The 12413-nt window shown below is 47.6% G+C and overlaps 1 protein-coding gene across 6 annotated transcripts in view; it reads right to left on the bottom strand.

Annotated features, from left to right (window-relative positions):
• Positions 1-12413, bottom strand: part of ARHGAP23 (Rho GTPase activating protein 23) — a gene marked incomplete at its 5' end in the record, with an annotated part of 81389 nt that overhangs the window by 9742 nt on the left and 59234 nt on the right. For all 6 annotated transcript variants that reach the window (XM_080922569.1, XM_080922570.1, XM_080922571.1 and 3 more), the window contains 2 exons: positions 1560-1656; positions 2376-2417. In XM_080922569.1, coding sequence (XP_080778695.1) covers positions 1560-1656; positions 2376-2417 — 139 coding nt within the window. The remainder of the gene's footprint in view (positions 1-1559; positions 1657-2375; positions 2418-12413) is intronic.

The following is a 12413-nucleotide window of genomic DNA, read 5'->3' as shown; positions in this document are numbered from 1 at the left end:
CTCTGGGCTTGCCCCCCCCCATACCCCCTATGACTCTGAAGCACTGGAGAGAAAACGCCAGTATTGGATGCAGTCCACAGAAACCACAATGGAGCGACACAGCACATCACAGGTACTCTGAAGAAATGGAATCATAGTGCAGAAAGAGGTGTGTGCCCCACCCCCACCCCATGAGAAGGGAAAGGGCCACACTAAGTGATCAAGCAAAGATGAGGTGGTGAAACACAGGGGTACAGTGGGTTGGTGACAGAGCCAACATCAACCTGCCCCTAAGGGGCAAGGCCCCCTTTTAAACTCGTCGAAACCATCACACCCCAGGAACTAGAGTGCCACTCCATAATCTCTCCAGAACGGAGATGGAACTGGATAACAAGACCTGGCAGTGCGCTCTCCAAGGCTGGAGAGGGAGCAGGTTGGTTCAAACCTGGGATACCGAGCTGGTGCAGTTAATCCACACTCTCTGGCAGGCAGGTTAGAGGCCCCTCCCCAGCCCCTCCCCTTGCAAATGGTGAGCAGAGCAAGAATGGCTGACCACACTCGACACACATGGGACAGGCGGCAGCAGGTGATTAGAAGAGACGGGGGCTCCTCTCTGCTACCCACCCCCAGCCTACATCTCAGAACTAAGGATGCTGTGGGGCCCTTTCTCTGGGACAATAACTGGACATGCTAGCAGGCAGTGATGTGAGATGAGCTAGTGTCTGGGGCCACTCGCTGGCCTCTGAGCACAGAAGCCATCTTCCTCTGGAACAGGACCTCCAGGATGAGTGTCCAGGGCCTAAACTGAGGCAGCGGTTATCATTTGAAAATGGCTTCTGGGATGATATCGGTGTAACTGGTCCCTGAAGAAGCTAAGTCCACACTCAAGTTTCCATCATCTTGGTCACTCTGAAGTACTTTCACTGCACAGGGAAGGACGCAGCGCTCAGGGCATCTGTTGGCAGGGCAGCGGGGGCTTACTTCCTCGGAGAGGAGGCAGGGTGGGGCCGGGGGTCAGCTGTGGACCAGCACTGCCAACTGCTATGTCAGGCTGGGGTTCCTTACTGCTGAGGACGTGTCTGTCACTCACACCTGCCCAGCCTTCTTCTAATCACCCGCTACTGTTAGTGACCGAGGCCGCGACACCGCACTATACCCTTTAAATCTCCAACAGGTCCGCTGGAGGAGGAGGGCAGGAGAAGCAGAGGGAAGGGAGGACGGAGGAGGAGGGAGGAGATCAGGGGGAGAGAGGAAGGAGGGACACGGTACAAGGAGAGAAGGAAGAGAAATTAAAAAGAGGAATGTGCCCAGAAGTACGCCGCCAGCTGTGAACATCAAGGGCTCAGGAGAAAGACCAGTGAAGAAGGCCAGACACACAGCCCAGCCCAGGGGAAGCTGAGAAACAGCTGGATTTTCCCAGAGAGAGAGAGAGAGAGCCCTCTATGGCCCATCTTGGGGGTGTTGCCAGGCCAGGGCCTTGCAGGGAGGGGACAAGGAAGCTAAACATCTGGCCAGGCATCTGGGACCCTCAAAAAGGCAGAACCCACCCCCTTTCCCTACCACACAGCCCCTTTACTCACCTGAGCCTGGATCACTGGGGGGCACTGTTCTGCCAATGTTGGGCAGGAGGTACTCAATGTTGGGCACCGACTGTGGCTCCTTGTCATCCACAGGGGTCTGCAACCAGAAGGAGGAGTCAGGCGCCCAGACCGTTAGCCCTCAGGCTCCTCAGGAAGTGGCAGCCTGAGGATTGGATTCTTGGCTCCTCTATGAGTCGGGCAGCCTCAATGGGAACACCCTAAAAATAGGTCTGACAGACATCCTACAGCACTGGGTCCTGTCGCCCCACCGGGACAGAGCCCCAAAGGCTCCCTCAGCTGAGAACAGGAACTGGACCATTCTACATTCTAAATACTGGGTTTCCTCGGAGTTTGACCTGTATCGTCCCCATCAGACTGCTACTCCTGAAGAGAAGGGCCGTGTCTCCTCCATCAGACTGTCAGTGCCTTGGGCCAAGAACCTTCCCTTGCTTAAATTTTTTTAATAGATTTTATTTTTATGTTAATTTTCTATAGGTCTAAGTAGTTTGATTACATGTATATATGTGCATCAGATACCCCTGGCATTGCAGTACAGACTGCCATGAACTGCTATATGGGTCCTGGGACTCAAACCTGGGTCCTATAGAAGAGGAGCAAGTACTCTTAAGTACTGAGTCATCTCTCCGGAGGGAAGTGTTGGAATTGGAGGTGGTTGTGAGTACTGTGGGTGGTAGGATCCGTTCTAACCTCTAAGCCCCGCCTCTCCTCCACCACACCCATTTGAATCTTGCGCATGCCCTCCCCCAGAACAAGGGTCACCTCAGACCAGACCCTGCCCACCCTCTCCTCACTTACTCTCTCTCCTTTGTCCTCGTCATCACTGAAGAACCAGTCAGACTGCAGAGGAGACAAAAGACAGGATGAAATTAGCACGGGGAGAGCTGAGAGAAAATGGAGGTTTCTTAATCTTTGGGCCAAAGGACCCACAGTCCTAAAGGTGACTCCCCATTCGAATAAGTCCTAAGAGAAGAGGCTCAGGCAGCTCCACGAACTATGAGAAGCCCTTTCGGAGAGAGGAAGTGGGACCACATGTGGGAAGGAACTGATCAGCGCTAGGGAGAGCCCACCACAAGCAGGTCCTTGGTGCCTGTGTATGCCTCATAGCCAGCCAGAAAGCCTGGTCAGCGGCGCCCTCTAGTGGACACTAGGTGCACGGCTGGAGTTGAGGGTGCAGGGTCTCATCATCCCACTGTCCCTGGCTCCACACTGACATCTGGGGTGTCACGTTCTATCCAGTGAAAGAAAATACCTGGAAACAAGTGTTAGCTTCCCTCAGGCTCAGACAGGCAAAACCTTTTCCACAAATGCCAAATACACTTAACATAGTGGTTCATGCCTGTAGGAAGCCTGGGGCTAGAGAATTTATTTGAGTTCAAAGGCAGCCCAGGCTACCCTGTGAATTCCAGTCCAGCCTGTCTACAGAACAGTGTGTCCTTGCGTCTGGTTGTCATGAGACAGTGATGACAGGGGTGGATTAGCTGAGAGCTCTCCTTATGCAGTCAAGGGAGGAACCCAAGAATCCTGAAAATGCAAGAGGTAAGAAAAAAATCTCAAGCGGACAAAAATACAGAGCAAACTAAACAGACATTCCGTTTTTGTTGTAATGGTGGCTGAGACAGGGTCTTTCCATATAACCCAGGCTGGCCTCAAAGTCACAGAAATCCTCCTGTCTCAGCCTTTCGAGTGTCGGGATACAGGCTTGATTTACCAAACCATCCCAAGAGATGTCTAAACCAATGTTTCGAAAAAGGAGAGAGAAAAGCCTTTGATAAGTGTGGTCAAGGCAAATGAAGATGGAGCTGGAGAGAGGGCTCAGTGGTGACGAGCACTGGCTGCTCTTCCACAGGACCTGAGTTCAATTCCCAGCACCCGAATGGCAGCTAACACCCCCTGTAATTCTAGTTCCCGGGGATCCATGTCGTGCACAGACACGATCCAGTTAGAAGTACACATAAACACACATGTACTAAAAAGACACGGTGAACGACAGTCAGATGAGCTGGGCTGGGCATAGGGCCCAGCTGAAGCACTTGCTTAACGTGCCAACGTCCAGGATTTGATCTCCACAACAGCAAGGCCAGGAGGCAAGAGGATCAGAAGTTCAAGGTCATCCTGAACTTGCTCATTCTGAACTTGCTTAGCAAGTTGAAGGTCAGCCTGTTATAAGAGAGACAAAGTCTCAAAATACGAAGACTCCACAACCCTAGGACGCCTGAGAACAAGAAGCAATTCCAGGGAGTGAGGCTGAATTTGATCCGAGTCCCTAGTGAGAACCCCAAAAGGCAGCTGTAAGTCAGAGTTGGCTGTTTGACAGTCTGACTGTGGCCAGTCTATAGTGACACACACCTTTGATCTCAGCATTTGGGAGGCAGAGACAGGTGAATCTTTGAGTTCCAGGCCAGCCCAGTCTAGGACAGCCAGGACTACGCGGAGAAATCCTGTCTCGAATAAAACAACAAACACTCTGAAAAGTGCAAGTGTGGTCTGCCGGAGACTTAACGTTGGCAAGAAGCACATGACTCTACCCTCCCTGGCGGAAGCAGATGCCATCGGCTGAGACCGAGCCTTGGAGTGTGATGGCCCTGAGACTAAAATGCATGGGTGGGTCAATCTCTGCTGCATTCACTGCTGCAGAACCTGAAACTCTGAACCTTCAGGGGTTTACTTCACACCCTTGTCTCCATCCCTCTAGCAGGAAGAGTATCACTTAGGAAGCCTTAAAAGTTTCCAGACAGTCTTCCATCTGTGCAGATCTCTGTATCATGGCTACAGCTCATACTCCCAGCACATCCTTAGGAACCCCACCCTAGGGGTCTCAAGAGGGCTAGAAAAATCTGTGTCCCACAGGCAGCAAAGCTAAGTGTGGTCACAGAGGCCTGGGCACACACAGAAGAGAGGCAGCTCCAGTAAATCGAACATTCGGGTAAGAGCACGTCTAACCCAGATCCAACACCAACACAAACCCTGGGAAAGGTAGCTGAACACGCAGATACGGCAGAGACCCCTGGTGCAGGGACCCAGAAAGTTCTCCTCGGTCTTTCTTTTCACCCCTACTGTGCTCCCCACCAGACTCCCCATTCTTCCCCGGCTATACAGGAAAGACTGGCCTCAAGCGTGCGGTGACTCTCCTCCTGCCTGGTCTCTTAGGTGCTGCGATTACAGGCGTGAGCCACAGCCTCCCCTCGCCCAAGACCTTTTTCTTACGTGAGGACAGACCCCTGGGTGCGCTGTCACTGAGGGGGACAGAGAGCGGGGCAGCAACGGGTGCTGCCTGCCTCTGCTCCGTCTCCACTCTCAGAGGTGTCTGTGCCCGGTGTGTGTGTGAAACGTCTGCCTTTTACTCTTTTCGTACAGACTCCTACATTACTTGCACATTCCCATTCATTACTGAGCATTCTTTGTCCTTCCTTCCTTTTCCTTTAGTATGTTTTGACTTTATTTTGTGTTTCAACTTTGTTATTGGTTTTTGCTTTTTATGTTTTTTTGTTTGTTTGTTTGTTTATTTTGAGACTGGGTTTCTTTGAGTAGCCTGGCTGTTCTGGAATTTGCTCTCTAGACCAGGCCTGCCTTGAACTCAGGAAAATCCTCCTGCCTTTGCCTCCCAAGTGCTGGGACTAAAGGTGTGGACAACCACCTCCATGTGTATTTCAATTTTTTAAAGCTGTTTTTTTAAATTCATCTTAAATTTGCCTTATATTTTTATTTTATTTATCTATTTATTTATTTAATGTATTTTTATTCTTTCTTATATTTATCTTGCATTTTTATTTCATTTATCTATTTATTTATTTAATGTATGTAAGTACCCTGTCACTGTTTTCGGACACACCAGAAGAGGGCATCAGATCCCATTACAGATGGTTGTGAGTCACCATGTGGTTGCTGGGAATTGAACTCAGGACCTCTGGAAAAGCAGTCAGTGGTCTTAACAGCCGAGCCATCTCTCCAGCCCCATTTATCTTTTTAAAACATTGTGTTTGTGTATGTGTAGGTCAGAGGATATTTTTGAGAGTAAGTTCTCTCCTTCCAAAGAATGCTAGAAATTGAACTCAAATCCTTGGGCTTGGCAGCAAGCATTTTACCCACTGGTCCTGAATTTGTGTTTGAGCTTTCTCAAAATGGAGAAATCTTTTTTTCTTTTCTTTTTTCATCTTTTCTTTCTTTCTTTTTAAATTTTAGTTTAATTATATTTTTATCTTAATTTTATTCTTTATCTTATTCCTTTTTATTTGTTTTTTCCCCCAAATTTTTATTGGATATTCTCTGCATTTACATTTCAGATGTTATCCCTTTCCCACAATCCCATCCCCTCTTCCCCTCCCATTGCCTCATGAAGGTGCTCCTTCTCCCAACCACCCTCTCCCACCTCAGCACACTGGCGTCCCCTACACTGGGAAAATGAGCCTTCACTGGACCAAAGGCCTCTCCTCCCACTGATGTCAGAAATTTTCACCTTTCCTAATCTTTTTCTTTCTAATGTATTTCTCTATTCCATTTCTTCTTTTCCTCTCATTTATTTAACCTTGTTTATTCTCTATTTCTCCCCTTCCCTGCCTCCTTCTTTATCTCTTATTATTTCTACAGCTGCCTGAGATAACTTTTAACTTCCTAACACCTTTTGCATGACTTATGTTGTTTTTTGTTCTTCGGTCATTAACAAACGTGAGCTTTTGTCAGTTGTGTTTCTGTATCAATGGTTTCACGTTCTTGCTTTTACAGTAGTTTTGTTTTCTCCTGAGTGGTGCTGGAGATGGAGGCCTCCAGAGAAGGCTGTACTTTGGATGCTGCTCACTAAGCAGATCTCCAAATCCACAGCCAGCAGCATCCAAAGTACAGCACGGAGATCAAGCACCGTGAAGAGGCTGCCAGCAGGGCTCCTCCCCAATCAGAGATGCTTTAAAAGAGACGGAGGATGACTCAGAGGTAGAGGGCACTAGCTGCTCTTGCAAAGACCCTTGTTCAATTCCCAGCACCCACACGGCTCACACCCTTGTAATTCTAGTTCTGGAAGATCCCATATCCTCCACAGGTGTGCGGTACAAACATACATACCTACAGGCAAAACATACACATTATACACATCTATCTATCTACCTACCTACCTACCTACCTATCTATCTATCTATCTATCTACCTACATCTACCTACCTATCTACCTATCTATCTATCTATCTATCTATCTATCTACCTACCTACCTACCTATCTATCTATCTATCTATCTATCTACCTACATCTACCTACCTATCTACCTATCTACCTACCTACCTATCTATCTATCTATCTATCTATCTATCTATGATACTGTAATAGCAAATTCCTGGGTTAGGACTTCAAAAGTTTACTAGTAAAAAGACTCAGTTGGTGAAACAGGACAGAAACAGACAGGTAAGTTCAAGTTAGGATCTGGGGAGGGAAGTCAGCAAAGCCAAGGAAAAGGTCGGCAAATAGACAGAGGTGGGGAAAAACAGAAATGCTGGACATGAAAACCTCGAAGAATCCAATAAAACAGCAGAGCAGAAAGCACTGCCAATGGACAACCTGAGGGACCCTCAGTCGAAGGCATGTCTACATAGACTGGCAAGTCTGCCGGGCATGTTCTTGATTAATGACTGATGTGGGAAGGCCCAGCCCATTGTGGACGGCACGGCTCCTGGGCTGCTGGTCCTGGGTTGTATATGGAAGCAAACCATGAAGAGCAAGTCAGTAAGCAGCACTCCTCCATAGCCTCTGCTTCAGCCCCAGAATCAGGGTTCTTGCCCTGACTTCTTACCATAACCACATCAACAAAACAGCCCCCACCCCCAGTTGGTCAAGGTGTTTCATCACAGCTGGACTCAGACAGAGGACAGGTGGCCAAAACACACCGATGTAACCACAAAAGAAAAAAAAAAAAAAACAACAAAACCCAAACCAAAACTTGAGCACGGCCACAATGGCTGGGGCTCTGACACAGGATTAAGAGGCCACGCCCGAGCATCGCAGGACAGACGGAGCTGAGATTAGAACTAAAGGCATACAGGCTCTGAATACAGCAGAGAAATACCAAGGCTAGAACAAACAGGCACCAAAGAGAGCCCCAAACAAGCACGAAGAACCTAGTCAAGACCAATTACAGGCAAGGAGTAAAAATAGACAGAAACACGGTTACAAGGGGAAGTGAACTCAGCTACAAAGGCAGACCCGTTAGAAAAACACCAACTCTCACCGGCTGGCCAGAGCCAGCCAAGCACTGAGCAACTCTCAAGCCCGGAATTACGTAAGTAACTGCTAACCAAAGCTAGGGCTTGAAATTGACAGAAACTAAGAACACTTCAAGATGAACACAAACTACTGCAGTTCCTGAAGCCAGCATCACAGAAGAGCTCACGGGAGTGAGTCTCAACCAGGAAAACACACAAAAGACTCCATCTTATGAGGAAGAGCTAGGGAGAGGTCCAGAACAATCAAAAATCCCTGGTGCTAATAGGGAAGAGAGAAAAGGACAAGCAATAATCCAAGGAACTAATTACAGCAATTAGTAAATATCACTCAGTTATAACCTTTCATGTAAATTACCTCAGCCCACCAATAAAGAGACACAGGCTTAGCTGGGTTAAAAAAATTAATCTTCAGCAAAGGTTACCACACAGCCTGAGAGTCAAAGGATAGAGTCAGCCTGTCAAGCAAATAGAAGCTGAACACAAACTGGGGCAGCATTCTAGTGTGTAATCAGTAAACTTCAAAACAAAACGAGAAGAAATAAAGGCGGTCCACAGTTAAAGGAACAGGCTAGGTGCGTGGCTCGGTTGGCAGAGTGCTTATCCACCACGCAGCAGTCTCTGAATCCATTATTCAGCATGAGGGAAAAAGTCACCACCACTGGACCAGAAAAATTAATAATAAAAAAATCATTTGAGCTGAGGACATAGCTCAGTTGGTAGGGTGTTTGCCTAGCATCCACGAGGTTCTAGGTCGATCCCAACCACCACAGAAACCAGACATTTAGTAAGTTCTATGTCATCTTGGCGACATAGTGAGTTTAAGGGCAGCCTGAGCTCCATTTTCAAGGGATCCAACAGTCTCTTCTGGCCTCTGTGGACACCAGGCACAAAGCAGCACACAGACATGCATGCAGGCATAAACCTCCCCACACACAGACAAAATTAATTTTAAAAACGATTGTAGAGAGAACCTCTTGTATACTGTGTGTAAGTATTACCTGTCAATAAAAATCAATAGCCTACTAGCAAAAGACAGGAAATAAGAGGTGGGACATCCGGGGGGGGGGGGAACTTTGGTAGTTAGTCAGGTGCAGGAAGATTCACCACCCAGACTTATGAAACTACGAGAAATAACTAACCAGCCATATGGCAGACAAAGAATAGAATAAATGGGTTATTCAGGTTATGAGCTAGTCAGAAAACAAGTCCAAAAGCTTATGGCCTATGAATAAATAAGCCTCTGAGGAAGTTTCAGGAATTGGGAAGCAGGTGGAAAAGCCCGAGGTTACAGATGGTTTACACTCTGGGACATTGTGAGTCCCAGAAGAGCCCTGTCTAAGAAAGATGTGACACATGTGTGTGTGTGTGTACGTCTGATTCCATGTCTACAAGAGACACCCAGGAGCATAATAACATAGTGGACAGTCCCAATACTGTATGTACTTAAATGCTCTGCTCAAATTCACATAGTGCATCCAAAGTAAAAATTAACACAGAGGGGCTGGAGACATAACTCGGTATTAAAAGTACTTCCTGCTCTCCAGGACTAGGGTTTGTCTCCCAGCACCCATGTTGGGCAGGTCACAACTACCTAAAAACTCCAGAGGATCCTACACCTTCTTCAGGCCTCCATGGGTGCTGCGTGCACATACATACATAAACACACACATACACATTACTTTAAAAATACCTAGTGGAGTGTGATGCCTTTAACTCCAGCACACAAGAGGCAGACATCTGAGTCTGAGGCTATCCTGACCTACATAGTGAACTCTAGTCTAGCCAGGGCTACATAGGAAAACTCTGTCTCAAACAGATCAAATAGGTCTTTTTTTTTTTTTTTTTTTTTTTTTTTTTTAAATGTATATGAGTATAGACCAGAAGAGGGCGTCAGATCTCATTACAGATGGTTGTGAGCCACCATGTGGTTGCTGGGATTTGAACTCTGGACCTCTGGAGGAGCAGCCAGTGCTCTTAACCACTGAGCCATCTCTCCAACTCAAGATCAAGTAGTCTTAACTGGTAACCAGAGTATTTTTTTCCAATGAATATAGCAAACCCATTCTCCTGGAGCCTCCTCCAAAATAGACTACATTCTAGGCACAAAGCAAGTCTTAACAAATACACAAGACTCAAAATAATTCCATCCACTTTACCAGATCAAAAAGTGAAAGCTGAAATCGGCAGTGGAAGAGACCACACCCTTGGAGAAAGACTGGTGAGGAAGTGGGCGGGGCTTTCAAAAGTTTACAACATAGTGAGTACTTATTGAAAGTCAGAGTGGGCCAGGCAGGGTGCAGGCAGGGTGCAGGCCTTTGATCCCAGCATTCAGGAGGGAGGTGGATCTCTGTGACTATAGTGAGTTCCAAAACAAGGACAGCTACAGCTACACAGAAAAACCCCCGTCTCAAAAAAACCAAACCAAAGCAACAAAACAAACCCCAGTCAGATTGAAGCGGTAATGAAATGCCTACCATAATTCTGCCAAATTCTACCGAGCTTTTCAAGAACAGCCCACAGCACTCTTGCGGCGGTTCCCCTGTTAGAGAGGGAAGCTCACTACCGAGGTCATTCTACAAAGTCAGTCCTATTCTGTTGCCAAACTAGGCAAGAGTCCAACAGAGAACAAAACTGCAGGCCAATCTCCCTGATTAGCAGGGACACAAAGAGTTATCAATAAATACTTGCAGGTCAAACTCAAGAATACACGACAGTCACACACAACCATGATCAAGGCGGTTTCATCCAGGCTGAACATGTGCAAACTGATGCATGTAATCAGCGTGTAGATATTTATCAAGGACAATGACGTGATCGCCTTAACAGACACAGAGAAAGCTCAAGGTCCTTGACCATAGCATAGACCACACTAGGATCAGAAGGAACACACAGCAACAGAGCAGTCCGTATGTGACAGATGTAAAGCCAACACTATACTAAATGAGGAAAACTGAAAGGCGTCACAATGCCTGACCTCAAACTATCCTACATCCTGGGACAAAACAGTAGACCTGTGGGACGGGAGAGTGGACCTGAGGGGCCAATGTGCTGTACACCTATAATCCCGGAGGTCAGGAGTTCAAGGCCAGTCTCAGAGGGGTGGGGATGAGGAGAGGAGGAGAAGAGGAGCGAGGGAGAGGGAACAGGAAGAATAACGAAGAATAACAAGTGCTGGTGAGGATGTGGGGAAAAAGAAACGTACTCGCTCCTGGGTGGAAAAGAAACCGGATGCAGCCATTACAGAAGTCAGCGTGGAGGTTCCTCGAAAACTAAAAACAAAGCTACATGCCTAGCCATGTTTACAGATGAACCATGACGTCTGCCAGAAAATGACAGAACTGTACATCTTTATGTTAAGCCAGATCCAAAAAAGACAAATACTTCATGTTTTCTCATATCCATGAAAAAAGGAAGGGGCCATGTTCAGGGAGCAAGGGACGGTAACGAACGGGGAGCTGAGAAGGGAGAGGGTAAGGGAGCAGGACACAGAGCAGGAAGGGGACATCGGATGGAGGAAGGGCATGGAAACGGTTGGGGTGGCCCAGTAGGTAACGGTACTTACTGTGCAAGCCAGGCAGCCTGAGTCCAGTCCCCAGGACCCACACTAAGGAGAAGAGAACCAATTCCAGAGCTGTCCTCCAATCTCCAGCGCCCATGGGATGTGTAGCCCCACTATGCACACACATACTACTGCTAATTAATAAAAGCGGTGCAAAGAGGGCAGAGGGACAGTAGGAAGCTGCCTAAACAGTGACCTGTACTTATGAAAACATGATAGCAAAACCCACTACTTTGTAATTAACTCAAATTTTTAAAAAGACAGACAGAAGGAACGTGGGGACATATAAAATATGGATGACAGCCAGGCGTGGCAGCAGTCTTCAGAGGCAGGCCTTCATGAGTTTGAGTCAGCTTGGTCTACATAGAAAATTCTAGGCTAGAGTTATCTAGTAGGACCCTACCTCAAAATAAATATTACACACACACACACACACACACACACACAGAGAGAGAGAGAGAGAGAGAGAGAGAGAGAGAGAGAGAGAGAGCGCAAAAGTCACATAAAGGAAAATAAAGCCCTGACTACAGACTATCACATTTGCTGAAGTAACTGCTCATGCTCCTCTCACAAAGTATCCCAGGCCTGGTCCTGGTCCCTCAGTCTGGGGAGCACATAACATGCACTGCGTCACTACACACTGCCCTAAAATGTGGAGAAAGGAGAGAAAATGGCAAACACAACTGTGAGTACCGCCGGACGCTCCTCAGCCTGTGAAGTCTGGCCTCAGTGCAGGAACACTAGGATTGCACACCCAAGGCTCTGGGCACCATCCCTCATACGGGAAAGAACAAGTGACAAGGCTGAGAAGTGTCAGGGCCACACATGGCTGAATAAATGACCAAATCCTCTACTCTGGGCTCTGGGTGCCAACTGACTTGGGGCGCACATCAGGGCTGCAGGGTGACCTCCACCAAGAACCAGGGGTTCCTCCTCTTTACTCTGAAGCAATACCATTCACACCCTCTACCTCATGAAGTCTGGCCTGGGACTGCAGGCTTTCCTTTGTGACAGGAACTACTGTGGGAAGCCATTTTGGCTAGAATCCCAGGAAGAGCTAATTTCAATGGTCA

This window comes from Micromys minutus (assembly GCF_963924665.1).
Source record: "Micromys minutus genome assembly, chromosome: 10".
NCBI lineage: Eukaryota > Metazoa > Chordata > Mammalia > Rodentia > Muridae > Micromys > Micromys minutus.
This window is presented reverse-complemented; position numbering and strand designations above follow the sequence as displayed.